General features: G+C 46.5%; 1 protein-coding gene across 4 annotated transcripts in view; it reads left to right on the top strand.

Moving 5' to 3' along the window:
• The window catches only part of TEF (TEF transcription factor, PAR bZIP family member), a 92448-nt gene that overhangs the window by 63392 nt on the left and 12124 nt on the right, over positions 1–16932 (top strand). For all 4 annotated transcript variants that reach the window (XM_077452407.1, XM_077452405.1, XM_077452408.1 and 1 more), the window contains exons 2-3: positions 2968–3276; positions 12890–13110. In XM_077452407.1, coding sequence (XP_077308533.1) covers positions 2968–3276; positions 12890–13110 — 530 coding nt within the window. The remainder of the gene's footprint in view (positions 1–2967; positions 3277–12889; positions 13111–16932) is intronic.

Below are 16932 nucleotides of genomic sequence, written 5' to 3'. Positions count from 1 at the left end.
TGTGTCAGTGGGAGGAATAGTGCCCGTCATTGGTGTCAGTGGGAGGAATAGTGCCCCGTCATTGGTGTCAGTGGGAGGAATAGTGCCCCGTCTTTGGTGTCAGTGGGAGGAATAGTGCCCCGTCATTGGTGTCAGTGGGAGGAATAGTGCCCCGTCATTGGTGTCAGTGGGAGGAATAGTGCCCCGTCAATGGTGTCAGTGGGAGGAATAGTGCCCCGTCAATGGTGTCCATGGTAGGAATAGCGCCCTGTTATTGGTGTCCATGGTAGGAATAGCGCCCGATCCATGGTGTCCATGGGAGGAATAGCGCCCGATCCATGGTGTCCATGGGAGGAATAGCGCCCGATCCATGGTGTCCATGGGAGGAATAGCGCCCGATCCATGGTGTCAGTGGGAGGAATAGCGCCCCGTCATTGGTGTCAGTGGGAGGAATAGCGCCCCGTCATTGGTGTCAGTGGGAGGAATAGCGCCCCGTCATTGGTGTCAGTGGGAGGAATAGCGCCCAGTCATTGGTGTCAGTGGGAGGAATAGCGCCCCGTCATTGGTGTCAGTGGGAGGAATAGCGCCCAGTCATTGGTGTCAGTGGGAGGAATAGCGCCCAGTCATTGGTGTCAGTGGGAGGAATAGCGCCCAGTCATTGGTGTCAGTGGGAGGAATAGCGCCCCGTCATTGGTGTCAGTGGGAGGAATAGCGCCCCGTCATTGGTGTCCCAGTTTTTTCATTATTACTTTTAAATAAACGAAAAAATGTAACATTACGTTTTTGGGTTTTTTTTGTGATTTTTATCCGATTAATCGAAAAAATTATCGGCCCATTAATTGATTATGAAAATAATCGTTCGTTGCAGCCCTAGTTGTGATCATGCTCTGGATAACTGCTTGCTCCAGTTGTGGAATGCTGGAAGGAAGAGGGTTTATTGTAGGGTGGCCTACAGAATTTTTTTGTTTTTGTTTGCCAGTGTCCATTCCTCCTATAGGTGGCAGTATAATCCAGAAAATGACTATCTCTGTCCTTCAGTGAACTCAAAGAATTCAACAGCAGTGGTACAGACCTCAAAGTCTGTTGCTAACTTTTGTCTCTTGCTGCTCTGTTCTCTGGAATAAACACACATTTGTCAGGCTTGTCTTTTGAGATCAATTGCCTTTGTGCCTGGGATGACTGTTTCTTTGAATGGGCACAGTGAATTGGTGAGTTTCAGGGCAAGCTGGAATATTAGAGCATGTCAGCGATGTGGTGGCCTTGGGCAGACTGGGCAGTGTGAAGCATGTACCTGAGATATCGGCTTCTATTGGTGACTGTAAAGTTGGGGTAGAGGGGGTTTTAATTTCTTTTTAAAGTGTGTTTAACCTTAAAACGGAGATGCCATGTTCAATGCATTTTTAGATTCCTTTAATTTTTGTAATGTTTCATGGCTTAGAATTTTGTTTTATTGTACTTTAGAGCAGGGGTCTCCAAACTTTCTAAACAAAGGGCCTTTTCTCTGTCCTTATAATCTGTCCCAGATTATAGGGGGGTCGGAGTGGCCTGTCGGTGGGGAGGCTTGGTTCCCTGTCGGTGGGGAGGCTTGGTTCCCTGTCGCTTGTGTCGTTGGGGAGGCTTGGTTCCCTGTCGGTGGGGAGGCTTGGTTCCCTGTCGGTGGGGAGGCTTGGTTCCCTGTCGCTTGTGTCGGTGGGGAGGCTTGGTTCCCTGTCGCTTGTGTCGGTGGGGAGGCTTGGTTCCGTGTCGGTGGGGAGGCTTGGTTCCGTGTCGGTGGGGAGGCTTGGTTCCGTGTCGGTGGGGAGGCTTGGTTCCGTGTCGGTGGGGAGGCTTGGTTCCGTGTCGGTGGGGAGGCTTGGTTCCGTGTCGGTGGGGAGGCTTGGTTCCGTGTCGGTGGGGAGGCTTGGTTCCGTGTCGGTGGGGAGGCTTGGTTCCGTGTCGGTGGGGAGGCTTGGTTCCGTGTCGGTGGGGAGGCTTGGTTCCGTGTCGGTGGGGAGGCTTGGTTCCGTGTCGGTGGAGGCTTGGTTCCGTGTCGGTGGGGAGGCTTGGTTCCGTGTCGGTGGGGAGGCTTGGTTCCGTGTCGGTGGGGAGGCTTGGTTCCGTGTCGGTGGGGAGGCTTGGTTCCGTGTCGGTGGGGAGGCTTGGTTCCGTGTCGGTGGGGAGGCTTGGTTCCCTGTCGGTGGGGAGGCTTGGTTCCCTGTCGGTGGGGAGGCTTGGTTCCCTGTCGGTGGGGAGGCTTGGTTCCCTGTCGGTGGGGAGGCTTGGTTCCCTGTCGGTGGGGAGGCTTGGTTCCCTGTCGCTGGTGTCGGTGGGGAGGCTTGGTTCCCTGTCGCTGGTGTCGGTGGGGAGGCTTGGTTCCGCGTCGGTGGGGAGGCTTGGTTCCGCGTCGGTGGGGAGGCTTGGTTCCGCGTCGGTGGGGAGGCTTGGTTCCGCGTCGGTGGGGAGGCTTGGTTCCGCGTCGGTGGGGAGGCTTGGTTCCGCGTCGGTGGGGAGGCTTGGTTCCGCGTCGGTGGGGAGGCTTGGTTCCGCGTCGGTGGGGAGGCTTGGTTCCGCGTCGGTGGGGAGGCTTGGTTCCCTGTCGCTGGTGTCGGTGGGAAGGAAAGTGCCCTGTGGGTGGGGAAGGAAAGTGCCCTGTGGCTGGTGTCGGTGGGAAGGAAAGTGCCCTGTGGGTGGGGAAGGAAAGTGCCCTGTGGCTGGTGTCAGTGGGGAAGGAAAGTGCCATGTCGTCGCTGGTGTCAGTGGGGAGGGAAAGTGCTACGAGGGTTAAAGGCAAGCAAAGGGCCACATTCAGCCCATGGAGACCACTGCTTTAGAGGGTAGGACTGTGGAAAGCGCATATGATATCCTAGATTATTTTAGAGTTTTCATAGAAAATTAGTAATGTAGATTCATAATTTTTTACAGACTGATTTTTCTATTTTGTTTGCAGTTAATGCAGATTCTAAATATACATTCTAGTGTTCTTATGTGTGTGTTTGTTTTTTCCCCTAGAAAAAGATAAGACCAATTTGGACAAAGATGACAGCTTTGATGGAAATTCATTCTCCGTTTCTGCGGCACTCATGCCACCTATCTGGGATAAGACCATTCCGTATGATGGCGAATCTTTCCACCTGGAGTACATGGACCTTGATGAATTCTTGTTGGAGAATGGCATCCCATCCAGCCCAACACAGCTTGCGCGGGCAATTCAAAACCCACTTATGCCAGTTGCTGAGCTGGAAGATGAAGAGGAGACTGCTTCCACTTCTTCATCCCCTGTGTCACCATCAGGTTTACTGCAAACATCTGAAAGCAAAGGTGATTTTGTTCAAGGGTTTTCTTTTAAAAATAAATCTTCATAGCCTAACCGATTGCCGACCAGCTGCCGTCGTTCTACTGTGACAGGTCAACACGATCCCGCGAGCCGTTGTAGCTATAAGACCCCTTTCACACTGGGGCGTTTTTCAGGCGTTTTTCATGCGCTTTAGCGTTAAAAAAAGCGCCTGAAAGAAGCCGCAACTGCAATCCCAATGTAAAAGCCCGAATGCTTTCACACCGAGATCCCTTTCACACTGGGGCGTTTTTCAGGCGCTTTAGCGTTAAAAAAAGCACCTGAAAGAAGCTGCAACTGCAATCCCAATGTAAAAGCCCTGAGTGCTTTCACACTGAGGCGCTGCGCTGGCAGGGTGTCAAAAAAAGTCCTGCAAGCAGCTTCTTTGCAGCGCTTTTGGAGCGGTGAATACAACGCTCCTAAAGCGCCCCTTCCCATTGAAATCAATGGGAAGCGCCTGAAAAATGCTATTGGCAGCAGCGTTTTGTGGGCACTTTTAACCCTTTATTTGGCCACTAGCAGGGGTTAAAAGCGCCCCAATAACGCTCAAAAAACGCTGGTAAAGCGCTGCTAGTTTAAGCTGCGCTTTACGAGTGTTTTTTGGGCGCTGACATTGTGAAAGGGCTCTTGAAGCACTTGGGCTTTCACATTGGGACTGCAGATGAGGCTTCTTTCAAGCGCTTTACAGGTGCTTTTTTTAACGCTAAAGCACTTAAAAAACACCTGAAAAACACCCCAGTGTGAAAGGGGTCTAAGTCAGCTCGTAGGATCGGAATAGCAGACGCGCTCCCGCCCGCTTCATTGCAGATGCTCGTAGCCAGTCACAATGACCACAAGCGATCGTGGGCACGAGAGGCAGAACAGGGACGTTCTGTTCTGTGAGTAGTGACAAATCGTGAGTTACTAATGGCTAGGAACCATGATCTGTCATTTCCTCTAGGTCAGTTCCCTCCCCCTACAGTTAGAAACACAGGGAACACAGTTAAGCCCTTGATCGCCCCTAGTGTTAACCCCTAACCTGTCAGTGAAATTTTTACAGTAATCGGTGCATTTTTATAGCACTGATCACTATATACATGCCAATGGTTCCAAAAATGTGTCAAGTGTCCGCCATAATGTTGTAGTCCCGGTAAGAATTGGAATGGATATTATAGCAAAAAGTACAAAATATTGTGTTTTTTTTTTTTTTTTTATAGCGCAAAAAATTAAAAACCGAAGTGGCGATCAAATACCACCAAAAGAAAGCTCTATCTGTGGCAAAAAAAAGGACGTCAATTTTGTGTGGGTGCAGCATCGCATGACCACGCAATTGTCAGTTAAAGTGACTCAGTGCTGAATCACAAAAAAATGGCCCGGTCATTCAGCAGCCAAATCTTCCGGGGCTGAAGTAGTTACATTTTATCTTGTACCTCGCTCCCATAATATTTATTATTAAAAAGCACCTGAAAACTGCCTCCCATTTTAGGAAAAGTCTTGCAAACAGCATTTTTGGGGCATCTTGGGAGTGCTATAACTAGCAATCCCAAAATGCTCCTGCCCATTGAAATGAATGGGCAGTGCTTCCAAAGCGCCTTGATAGCGCTGCAAAACTGGACTTTTTTTTTTCCCCCGGGTTTTTTTTTTTTTTTTTTTTTGACAAAAAGGAAATCTGCCCCGCTGTCGCTCAAAAAGCACCACAAAAACAGCCAGCGCTTTAGCGCTGTTCTAGAGGCGCTGCAGTGGGAAGGGGGCCTTATTGTTTAGGTTACATTTTTACAGGAAACTTTTTTATCTTTTTTAATCTAATTCAGACGCCTCCATGTAGTAACTAAACAATCTAGTCCCCAAGATCAGAAGCGCTTGTATCTAGCTTGTAGGTGAAGCTATTGGAAATCTGTGTAGTACATTTGAATTTCACCCATAAAAACTTTTAAAAATGACCTCTGACCAGCATGTGAGCAAAACCGTTTATGGTCCCCTTTCTCTATTAACCACTTCAATACAGGGCACTTAAACACCTTCCTGCCCAGACCAATTTTGAGCATTCAGCGCTGTCGCACTTTGAATGACAATTGCTACGGTTTTTATTTTTTGCGCTACAAATAAAAAAATACCGAAAATTTTGAAAAAAAAAGTTTTTTTTTTTTGTTTCAGTTTCAAAACTTTGTAAATAAGTACGTTTTCTCCTTCACTGATGGGCACTGATGGGGCTACACTGATGGGCACTGATAAGGCGGCACTGATGGGCACCAATGTGGCACAAATGAAGTGGCACTGATGAGGTGGCATTGATGGATACTGATGGGCCGCACGGATGGGCGGCACGGATGGGCGACACGGATGGACACTGATAGGTGGCACAAATTGGCACTGATAGCTGGCACGGATGGGCATGGATGGGCGGCACAGATGGGCATGGATGGGCGGCACAGATGGGCATGGATGGGCGGCACAGATGGGCACGGATGGGCGGCACAGATGGGCACAGGTGGGCACTGATAGGCGGCATTGGTGTTATACTGTAGTAATGGATGCCAATCAGGCTCATAATCCTGATCATGTCATATGACGTCCGGTCAGGATTATGCAACCACTTTGCAGCCGCAATTGCCTATAGGGCGGGCAGCAAGTGGTTAAGGTTGTAATAAGGTCCTTGAAGTGACTCCTCCTACTATGTTTAGCCCTTGTCCTCTAAAACATCAATTTTCTCTGTCCTGTGGGGTCCCAAAACTGTTGTCTTTCACATTTTGTGGGCCTCTCCCTTAGCTAATCCCTTAGACCCCTTTCACACTGATGTGCTTTACAGGCGCTACAGCGCTAAAAATAGCCCCTGTAAAGCGCCGCTCCTCTGTGTCCAGTGTGAAAGCCCGAGTGCCCAAGGTCATTACAAAAAACTCCTGCAAGCGGCATCTTTGAAAGGGTGAAGAAATGGTGTATACACCGCTCATAAACTGCTCCTGCCCATTGAAATGAATGGGCAGCACAGCTATACCGCCGGCACAGTGCTGCTTTTAACCTTTTACTTTTTTTACCCTTTCGAAGTAAAAGCACACCGCTAGCGGCTGTATAGCGCCACGAAATTGACGGTAACGCCCCTCTAAAAATAGCGTCGCTTTACCGCCGATGCACCCACCACCTCAGTGTGAAAAGGGCCTAAGCTTGCGTAATTTCTGATGGATTGCAAAGAACACAGATCTCTCCATGACCGCTTCTTCAGAGAGCAAATAAAGTTATAAGCTTCCAAGATTTTTAGTAAAGCGAGTCTCCGTGTGGCGATCTTACCCAGAAGTAGGAGCTGGTACCTGTCAAAAAGTACCAAATGTGGCATTGGAGGAGGGGGGAAGAGTGTGAACAAGCATAGCTGGTGCTCTGCATTAACCACTTCCTAACTACCCCATGCAGATATACTGCTTCAAAAGGGCAGAATCATGTACCTGTACGTTGCCCTTTCAGAGGCGGGTTGCGGTGTGCGATCACGGGTCCCGCAAACTCGAGGAAGAATGGGGAAATGGTAATGTAAACAAGCATTTCCCCGTTCTGCCTAGTGACACTGTCACTGATCGCCACTCCCTGTAATCGGGAGCAGTGATCAGTGTTGTGTCTCACACAGCCCCCTCCCCCACAGTTAGAATCACTCTCCTAGGACACAGTTAATCCCTACAGTGCCACCTATTGGTTAACCCCTTCACTGCCAGGCACATTTACACAGTAATCAATGCATTTTTAATTGCACTGATCGCTGCATAAATGTGAATGGTCCCAAAATCACGCCAAAAGTGTCCGATCTGTCTGCCATAATGTCGCAGTCATGATAAAAATCGCTGATCACCACCATTACTAATACATTTTTTAATAAAAATGCCATAAAACTATCCCCTATTTTGTAAACGACATAACTTTTGGGCAAACCAATCGCTTATTGTGTTTGTTTTTTTTTTACCTCCCGAAAATATGTAGAAGAATACATATCGGCCTAAACTGAGGGAAAAAAAAATGTTTTTTTTGGGCATAGTTATTATAGTAAAATTCTTCTTTTTTTTAAATTCTTGCTATTTTTTTTGCGTATAGCGCAAAATATAAAAACCGCAAAGGTGATCAAATACCACAAAAAAAATCTCTATTTGTGGGGAAAAAAGGACGTAAATTTTGTTTGGCAGCTACGCCGCACGGCCGTGCAATTGTCAGTTAAAGTGATGCGGTGCCAAATCGGAAAAAACCCTCTGGTCTTTGGCTAGCCAAATGGTCCGGGGCTTAAGTGGTTAAGCAGACCAAAAGGGAGCAAATGAGAGATGTTCGTTTGGGGTCTACATACACTTTTCACAAGCAGTAGAACACTAAAATTAAACTCCAGTCAGCAGCAATCTATTTCTTGTCCATTAAATAATTTTGTGAGAGGTGGGCTTTTCTGTTGCCTACAGAAGTATTAGACATTTGCAAAACAAAAAAATTGTGGAGCAGCCCAGTATAACCCCTCCTACTCCCAGCATACAGTGGTGTGAAAAAGTGTTTGCCCCCTTCCTCATTTCCTGTTCCTTTGCATGTTTGTCACACTTAAGTGTTTCGGAACATCAAACCAATTTAAACAATAGTCAAGGACAACACAAGTAAACACAAAATGCAATTTGTAAATGAAGGTGTTTATTATTAAAGGTGAAAAAAAATCCAAACCATCATGGCCCTGTGTAAAAAAAAAAGTGATTGCCCCCCTTGTTAAAACATACTATAACTGTGGTTGTCCACACCTGAGTTCAATTTCTCTAGCCACACCCAGGCCTGATTATTGCCACACCTGTTCACAATCAAGGCATCACTTAAATAGGAGCTGCTTGACACAGTAAGGTCCACCAGAAGATCCTTAACCACTTCCCACCCGGCCAATGCACATATACGGCCGGGTGGGAGCCGTCTACTCCTGATAGGACGTTCAGGAACGTCCATCAGAAGTAGCGGGATCGCGCGTGCCCGCGCAGCGGCGCGATCCCGATGCGCCCGTGTCACCTGGACACGGCACATCATAGATCAGCAGGAGGGCTCTGTGATTGGCCCTCCTGATCACATGACGGCCGTGTCCAATCACGGCCGTCATGTGATGTAAACAAACAGCCGGTTGCTAGGCAATCGGCTCCTCCTCTCCTCACACAGAAGTCATCGCTGAGGAGAGGAGAGCGGATCGCTGCAGCCGGCTGATGATCAGTGAGTATGAGCTGTTTTTTACAGCTTTTTACTCACTGATCATCAGTCTAGTCTACACACAAATCACCACACAGTAAACACACCACACAGTATAAACACAATGTCCCCACACATGTCCCCAAAACATACATGTCCCCAAATAATAAAAACACATGTCCCCCACATATGTCCCACTAAAATCACATGTCCCAATGATTATCTGCACACATATGTACGTGATCACTTGCACACATATGTACGTGATCATTTGCGTACATATGTCCGTGATCACACAAACCAATTATTATACACTTAACGGAATTTTTTTTACCAAAAACATGTAGCAGAATACATTTTGGCTTAAATTTATGACAAAATTAGATTTTATTGGATTTCTTTTAAAATAGAAAAAAGAAAATATTGTTTTTTTTTTTTCCAAATTTCCGCTTTTTTGCGCTTATATCGCAAAAAATAAAAAAACGGAGTCGTGAAGAAATACCACCAAAATAAAGCTGTATTTGTGCAAACAAAATGATAAAAATGTCATTTGGGTACAGTGTAGCATGACTGCGCAATTGTCACTGAAAGCGCTAGAGCGCTGAAAGCTGAAAATTGGGCTGGGAAGGAAGGGGGTGAAAGTGCCCTGTATTGAAGTGGTTAAAAGCTACACATCATGCCGAGACCCAAAGAAATTCAGGAACAATTGAGAAAGAAAGTAATTGAGATCTATCAGTCTGGAAAGGGTTATAAAGCCATTTCCAAAGCTTTGGGAATCCAGCGAACCACAGTGAGAGCCATTATCCACAAATGGCGAAGACATGGAACAGTGGTGAACCTTCCCAGGAGTGGCCGGCCGCCCAAAATTACCCCAAGAGTGCAGCGATGACTCATCCAAGAGGTCACAAAAGACCCCACAACAACGTCCAAGGAACTGCAGGCCTCACTTGCCTCAGTTAAGGTCAGCGTTCATGCCTCCACCATCAGGAAAAGACTGGGCAAAAATGGCCTGCATGGCAGAGTTCCAAGGAGAAAACCACTGCTGAGCAAAAAGAACATTAAAGCTCGTCTCAATTTCTCCACAACACATCTTGATGATCCCCAAGACTTTTGGGACAACATTCTGTGGACTGATGAGACAAAAGTGGAACTCTTTGGAAGGTGTGTGTCCAAGTATATCTGGCGTAGAAGGAACACTGCATTTCATAAAAAGAACATTATACCAACAGTAAAATATGGTGGTGGTACTGTGATGGTCTGGGGCTGTTTTGCTGCTTCAGGACCTGGAAGTCTTGCCGTGATAAAAGGAACTATGAATTCTGCTGTCTACCAAGAGATCCTGAAGGAGAATGTCCGACCATCTGTTCGTGTACTCAAGCTGAAACGAACTTGGGTTCTGCAGCAGGACAATGATCCTAAACACACCAGCAAGTCCACCACCGAATGGCTGAAGAAAAACAAAATGAAGACTTTGGAGTGGCCTAGCCAAAGTCCTGACCTGAATCCTATTGAGATGTTGTGGTATGACCTTAAAAAGGCTGTTCATGCTCGAAAACCCTCTAATGTAACTGAATTAGGACAATTCTGCAAAGATGAGTGGGCCAAAATTCCTCCAGGACGCTGTAAAAGCCTCATTTCACGTTATCGCAAACGCTTGGTTGCAGTTGTTGCTGCTAAGGGTGGCCCAACCAGTTATTAGGTTTAGGGGGCAATCACTTTTTCACACAGGGCCATGATGGTTTGGATTTTTTTTCACCTTTTAATAATAAACACCTTCATTTTACAGATTGTATTTTGTGTTTACTTGTGTTGTCCTTGACTATTGTTTAAATTGGTTTGATGTTCCGAAACACTTAAGTGTGACAAACATGCAAAGGAACAGGAAATGAGGAAGGGGGCAAACACTTTTTCACACCACTGTATTCCTGTTGCTGTATCACTGCTGAGCTGGTCTTTCTACACAACCATGAATTTGCTTTTCCCAAGGCTGATTTGAGAGTATTTGAGGTCTAGCCTAGCACGCTGAGCTATGTTGTCTCCACATTGTGGTGGTGGATCATAGAAACGTGGCGATCAGCATCACTGTTTACCCAGCTTACAGTTCACTAATGGCTCCATAGCTGCCTGCAGTGCACTCTGAGGTACCAGATGCTGGTAGCCTGGAATTTTAACCTTCTTTTTTTTTTTGGAGGGGGGGGGGGGTTTGTAGTCTTTAAAGTCTTTACGAATTCAGTTGGGCATTGGACCTTCCATGGCTCTGTCCAGAGGATTTTACTGCAGTAATGCAAGATCTTATAAACCAAATAGTAGATTGGATTGCTGAGGCTGACAGTATATGTAAATAGGGTACTTCCACAGCCTGTGCCGTTGGCTGCCTCTAAGCCTTCAGCCACTGGGACTGTCCTGACGGTTAATCTCTTAAAGTGGTTGTAAACCCTTACAGACTACTTTGACCTACAGGTAAGCCTAGATTAAGGCTTACCTGTAGGTCCATATCTCCTAAACCTACAAAGCCTGGAACAAGGTCACTCAGATCTTGGATTGTCCTATGTCCCTTTTCCCAGGGGTAAAACAGAATCTCTTATGGTGGTCAAGGACTAGCAACTTGACAAAGGGAAAATGTATTTCCGCCTATAACTTGGAGGGTGTTGACCGTGGACACAAGTCTTTTGGGCTGGGGAGCAGTCCTGGAGGAAGCGTCAGTCCAGGGCAAATGGCCCAGAGCAGAAAAGAGCCTGCCTATCAATCTCTTGGAGATTTAGGCAGCCGGTCAGCTCTACTTTTCTGGACAACCAGGTTACAGGGATTTCCTGTCCGGATCCAGTTCGACAACTCCACGGTGGTAGCATATATCAACCACCAAGGAGGGACCAGGAGACAGACAGCCCAAAGGCAGGTACGGTAAATCGTATTCTAGCCTGGACAGAGGAGCATGTTCCCTTCCTTTCTTTTGGCAGTGTTTATACCGAGTGTGGACAATTGGCAGGCAGACTCCAGTCGCCAACAGTTGCTGCTGGGGGAGTGGTTCCTTCATCCCGAGGCATTTCTTCGGATCTGCCAATGTTGGGGTACCCAAGATGTAGATCTATTGGCGTCCAGGTTCAGCACCAAGCTAAATTGCCTAAACCAGCTAAGCTTTTTCTGGTTCTCTTGCTGGTGGAACTGGTCCTGTATGGGGACTGGCCTCACCCATAAGATGTATACTCTTCCAACACGCTTAACATGTTTTTTTTTTCTGTTGGAACACTTCCTATGAGGCTAGATGTTCTTCCCTCGTGGCCTTCATGGAAGATAAGCCTTTGTATGAAGACTTTATAGGCAAGAAGTTACAGACGCTCTTTCATGGGAATGTTTTCATTTTATTTATTTTTTCATAAGAACCTGTTACTCTGTACCAACCAAGTCTGTTTCCAAGGCCTCTTGCAAATGGGAGATGTCTGTCAGCCTTCTGATCCCAGAAAATCTTGGACGCCTGGGTCCAGATTGTTCTTTCCAAAGGGCTAAAAACTGCCTTATCCTCGCTTCATGCTTTCAAATGCATAACCAAAAACAGCAGACCATCAGGCTTCCACCTTTTGAAGTTCTGATATTTGATGATATGCATAAAGGGACACAGCCTGACCTTGATCACATCACGCTGTGCAACCTGTAGGAGTGGGTTCTGTGAGCCATTGTCCTGTGATGTGTTTGGACTAGACTGATTACATAAGTGCTATTTCTGCACAAGCTACTAGGTACGTGATCTGGCACAGAGTGCCCGCCCTGCCGCAGCAAATGTACGGTGGACAGTCTTCAAGTGGTTGATAAACCTGCAATAGTGTGGTGGGCAATCCAACGCTGGGTGGGAATTGACAAACCCCAACATCACCAGTGACACTAATACAGTGATAAGGGGAAGGGCTTAACGTTTTAAGGACAATCGAGCAGTTAAGACCGTGCCTTATATTGGTGTGTGTACTGTGTGCTGTTTTAGTAAGCAATGTGCCAGTCTTTACTCCCTATTTTGCAGGGAGAAAAAAAAACAGCATATTGCTGCTGTCTGTAAAGAGCCCTTAGGTTGTTTACCACCTGTCATTCCCTCAGCTGATCAGGTTTTGGCTATAACTCATTGTCCGGGACCCGCTGATCAGCTTGTGCTGTAGTGAATGTCCGCATAGCCAGGGTGCACGCCCACTACCTGAAAATGCAAATTGCGCATATTTAAGTGATCCGGCGCAGCCGAGCCGCCTTGTAGCAGTAAAGCTACAGGAGGCAGTCAGCGAGTGGTTAATATGTTTGTGGGCAGGATGGGGACAATAGGGAGATGAGGCACTTATAACTGTGCCTTTTTATTATTGCAAAAAAAAAAAAAATGTTTTTGCAGGTTATTTGATGGTTTTGGAAAAGTTTATGCTTGAGAATATGCTGTTTTATTTTTGTGTTTTTTGTTTTTTTATTATGCTTCCAATGCAGACATTCCTCTGAAAGAAGAAAATGATCCTCCTAGCCCTGCTGACCCAGATAAAATAGAGGTTGAAGTAAATTTCAACCCAGACCCTACTGACCTGGTCCTTTCAAGTGTGCCAGGAGGAGAGCTATTTGACCCTAGAAAACACAAATTTGCAGAAGAAGAATTGAAGCCACAGCCCATGATAAAGAAAGCAAAGAAAATATATGTTCCGGAAGAACTGAAGGTAAATTTGACACTCTATTGTTTTGTCATTTAGCCACTTGCCTACTGGGCACTTTTTCCCCCTCTTCCTGCCCAGGCCAATTTTTAGCGCTATCCCACGTTAATTGAAAATTGTGTGGTCATGCAACACTGTACCCATATGACATTTTTTAACACTTTTTTTCCACAAATGGAGCTTTATTTTTTGGTGCTATTTAACCACTTCCCACCCGGCCAATGCACATATACGGCCGGGTGGGAGCCGCCTACTCCTGATATGACGTTCAGGAACGTCATTCAGGAGTAGCGGGATCGCGCGCGCCCGCGCAGCGGCGCGATCCCGATGCGCCCGTGTCACCCGGACACGGCGCATCTCAGATCGGCAGGAGGGCTCTGTGATTGGCCCTCCTGATCACATGACGGCCGTGTCCAATCACGGCCGTCATGTGATGTAAACAAACAGCCGGTTGCTAGGCAATCGGCTCCTCCTCTCCTCACACAGAAGTCATCGCTGTGGAGAGGAGAGCAGATCGCTGCAGCCGGCTGCTGATCAGTGAGTATGAGCTGCTTTTTACAGCTTTTTACTCACTGATCACCAGTCTAGTGTACACAGTAAACACACCACACAGTAAACACATCACACAGTATAAACACAATGTCCCCACACATGTCCCCAAAACATACATGTCCCCAAATAATAAAAACACATGTCCCTAATAATAAAAACATGTCCCCCACATATGTCCCACTAAAATCACATGTCCCAATGATTATCTGCACACATATGTACGTGATCACCTGCACACATATGTACATGATCATTTGCGTACATATGTCCGTGATCACACAAACCAATTATTATACACTTAACGGATTTTTTTTTACCAAAAACATGTAGCAGAATACATTTTGGCTTAAATTTATGACAAAATTAGATTTTATTGGATTTTTATTGAAGTAGAAAAAAGAAAATATTGTTTTTTTTTTCCAAATTTCCGCTTTTTTGCGCTTATATCGCAAAAAATAAAAAACGGAGTCGTGAATAAATACCACCAAAATAAAGCTCTATTTGTGCGAACAAAATGATAAAAATTTCATTTGGGTACAGTGTAGCATGACCGCGCAATTGTCACTGAAAGCGCTAGAGCGCTGAAAGCTGAAAATTGGGCTGGGAAGGAAGGGGGCGAAAGTGCCCTGTATTGAAGTGGTTAATCACCACTAGTTTTTTTTTTTTTTTTTTTTTTTATTCTTTGCTAAATCTACCAAAAAAGACCGAAATTTTTTTTTTGGGGGGGGGGGAAACGTTTTTTATATTTGTTATATTTTACGAACAAGTCAATTTTCTCCTTCACTAATGTGTAATGATGAGGCAGCAACAATGGGCTTCACTGATAATCAGGACACTGCAAATCAAGCTGTGATTGGCCCTTTAACCTGGTCTGTGATCAGTTGTGTTCGAAGGACACATCGAACAGAGCGTGGCGCCCTTCTAGAACTGGCCAACCAGCTATAGCCTGGTTGGGGAAGTGGTTAAACACCAGACAATAAATTACCATCGGGGGGTGTTTTTCAACTACTTTGTCTCCAGAAGATTTACCCAGATTCCTGAGCAGGCAATTTTTTGCGATACGGCTGTCAATTGCGCGGTCATGCCTCGCTGTACCCAAACAATTTATGTCTTTTTTTTTTTTTTTGCACTATAAACACAAAATTGCCAACAATTAAAAAAAATAAAAAAAAAATAAAAATTATATGTATTTTTTACTTTCTGCTCTAAACACATTCATAAAAATGTATTTAGTTTGCGAAAAAAAACTTATAACATCTACAAACTATAGGATATTTTTAATGGAATTTTTATTTTATTTTTTTACTAGTAATGGCGATAAGCAGCGACTTATAGCAGGACTGCCATATTGTAGCAGACAAATCGGATACCTAACTGACCTTTTTTGACACTTTTTTGGGGAACCAGTGACACTACATAATGCATACATTGATCAGTGCTAAAAATATGCACTGTCACTGTACTAATGACACTGCCTGGAAAGGGATTAACAGCGAAAATGCCTAAAATGTGTTTTCTAACTGTGGGCAAGGTTCTTTTTCTAGTGGAAGGCATTAATCCGTGTTCTTGCTTTACAGGAACACATGATCCATGAATCTGTACTGACATGGCAGTCTGCCTTGTTTACACAGGCAGCTGTTCTGCCTGTGTGCAGAAAGATCAGCAGGTGCCAGCACACATTGGGTCCATGGCACCCACTGTGTAGAATCACAGTGGGAGCAAGCCGGTGGTGGCGCACACCTGTGCCTGATACCCTAAAGTGCAGGATCGTGTGTGTGTGTGTGTGTGTGTGTGTGTGTGTGTGTGTGTGTGTGTGTGTATATATATATATATATGTGATTCTGTGTAGTGCAACTGCCCAGTAGCAGACTTTCTTTCGTTCATTGAAGGACACAGCACCTTTAATCTTGACCTTAAGGTTATATCATCACCTTTAGGAGAGGACTAGGCAAAACGCATAAAAAACGCAAAGCTGAACGGTACTGCCCAGGGGGCTGTCCTATTGCTTATAACCCCTCACTCTGCTACCAGCAGTTCATTTTTTTTTATTTTTTATTTATTTATTTTTTTGCCTAGTCTAGGAGAAGGACCTGGCTCCATGTGGGGACCAATGGTCCTTGGAATTTTTTATTTTTCTGCTGTTTTTTGATTCCTGTGATCTACAGTCAACAGCCAGGTTGGGTGACAGGCTGGATAATATAGTTCGTGGTAGTCCACTTAGCCTGGCCATCGAGCATGAGCAGACCATAGCTACGAGCTGAGTCGGCCACGACATGCCTTGTCTGGTCCAGGGTGGCCGGTGAGCTATATGCTCCGGGGCACACATATGACCCGGCTACTGCTGTCCGTGTCACAGTGTGCCAGTGGCCGGCAGGCACCCCGTACTGCTTGGGTGATGGATCTGTCTGTGGAATGAATCCAGCAGTCCTGGCAGAAGGGGTAAGTATGGTTCTACCTGCTTCGGCAGGATGGAGCAGCTGGGCATTCCCTAGCAGGTCGACTAGGGGGTCTCTCCCTCTCCCTTTCGTCTCTCTCCCTGTCCATTTCCCTCCTCCCCATGCTAAGGGGCCGCTGTGTAACTGGGCATAGGGGGTGCGGAGCACGTACCTGGCCAGGGTTCCTCTAGGGGGTCTATGGGGGCTGCGCTCAGCAGTTAGTGGTCTGCCCATTTTTTTTCCCCATGTTTTTAATGCTGTTTTTGGGGTGTCTGTGTGCTGCCATGTGGGGACTGGCCACCGTGGGCCACCTTCTCGTAGCTGCGGGCATTTTCTTGGAGTCCGTCCATTTTCACGGCGGTTTTGGATGCTTTTGCTGAGGAGGCTGGCGGCCATTTTTTAGTAGCCACAGATCTGTTTATAGCGCTGGTTAAACCTGGAACAGTGAGAAACTGACACAGAACACTGCGTGGCGGGGAGAGCGGACAGTGGCAGCGCAGTAACTGGGTCAGGGTGGTCAGTCCTGCGGGAGGCCCCTCAGTCTGTGGCAGCTAGGAGGGTGGGCATATTTTGTTGCTTGCCTTAAGTCCCTAAGGGTGACAGGAGAGATTGGGTCAGTATGGTGTCAGAAGCTGGCGCTTCTTCCCCAGAAATCCTTGTTATAGCAACCAGTTCCCCTGCACCTGCCGTGTCTATGGACGCTCTGTCGGAGGTCCTGGAATCTTTTGTTGCCAGGGTAGAAGCGGCGTGCAGGCACAAGACGGGTAAAAACCGCTCCCCCCCCTCCTTTGGGGAGAGCTCTGATTCAGACTGGACATCTCCTCTGGTTGTTGACCCTCCC

This window comes from Lithobates pipiens, unplaced genomic scaffold, assembly GCF_037356315.1.
Source record: "Lithobates pipiens isolate NorthernLeopardFrog02 unplaced genomic scaffold, aLitPip1_a1.2 Scaffold_23, whole genome shotgun sequence".
Lineage (NCBI taxonomy): Eukaryota > Metazoa > Chordata > Amphibia > Anura > Ranidae > Lithobates > Lithobates pipiens.
The sequence above is the reverse complement of the archived record's forward strand: the minus strand, read 5'-3'. Positions and strand labels throughout refer to the sequence as shown.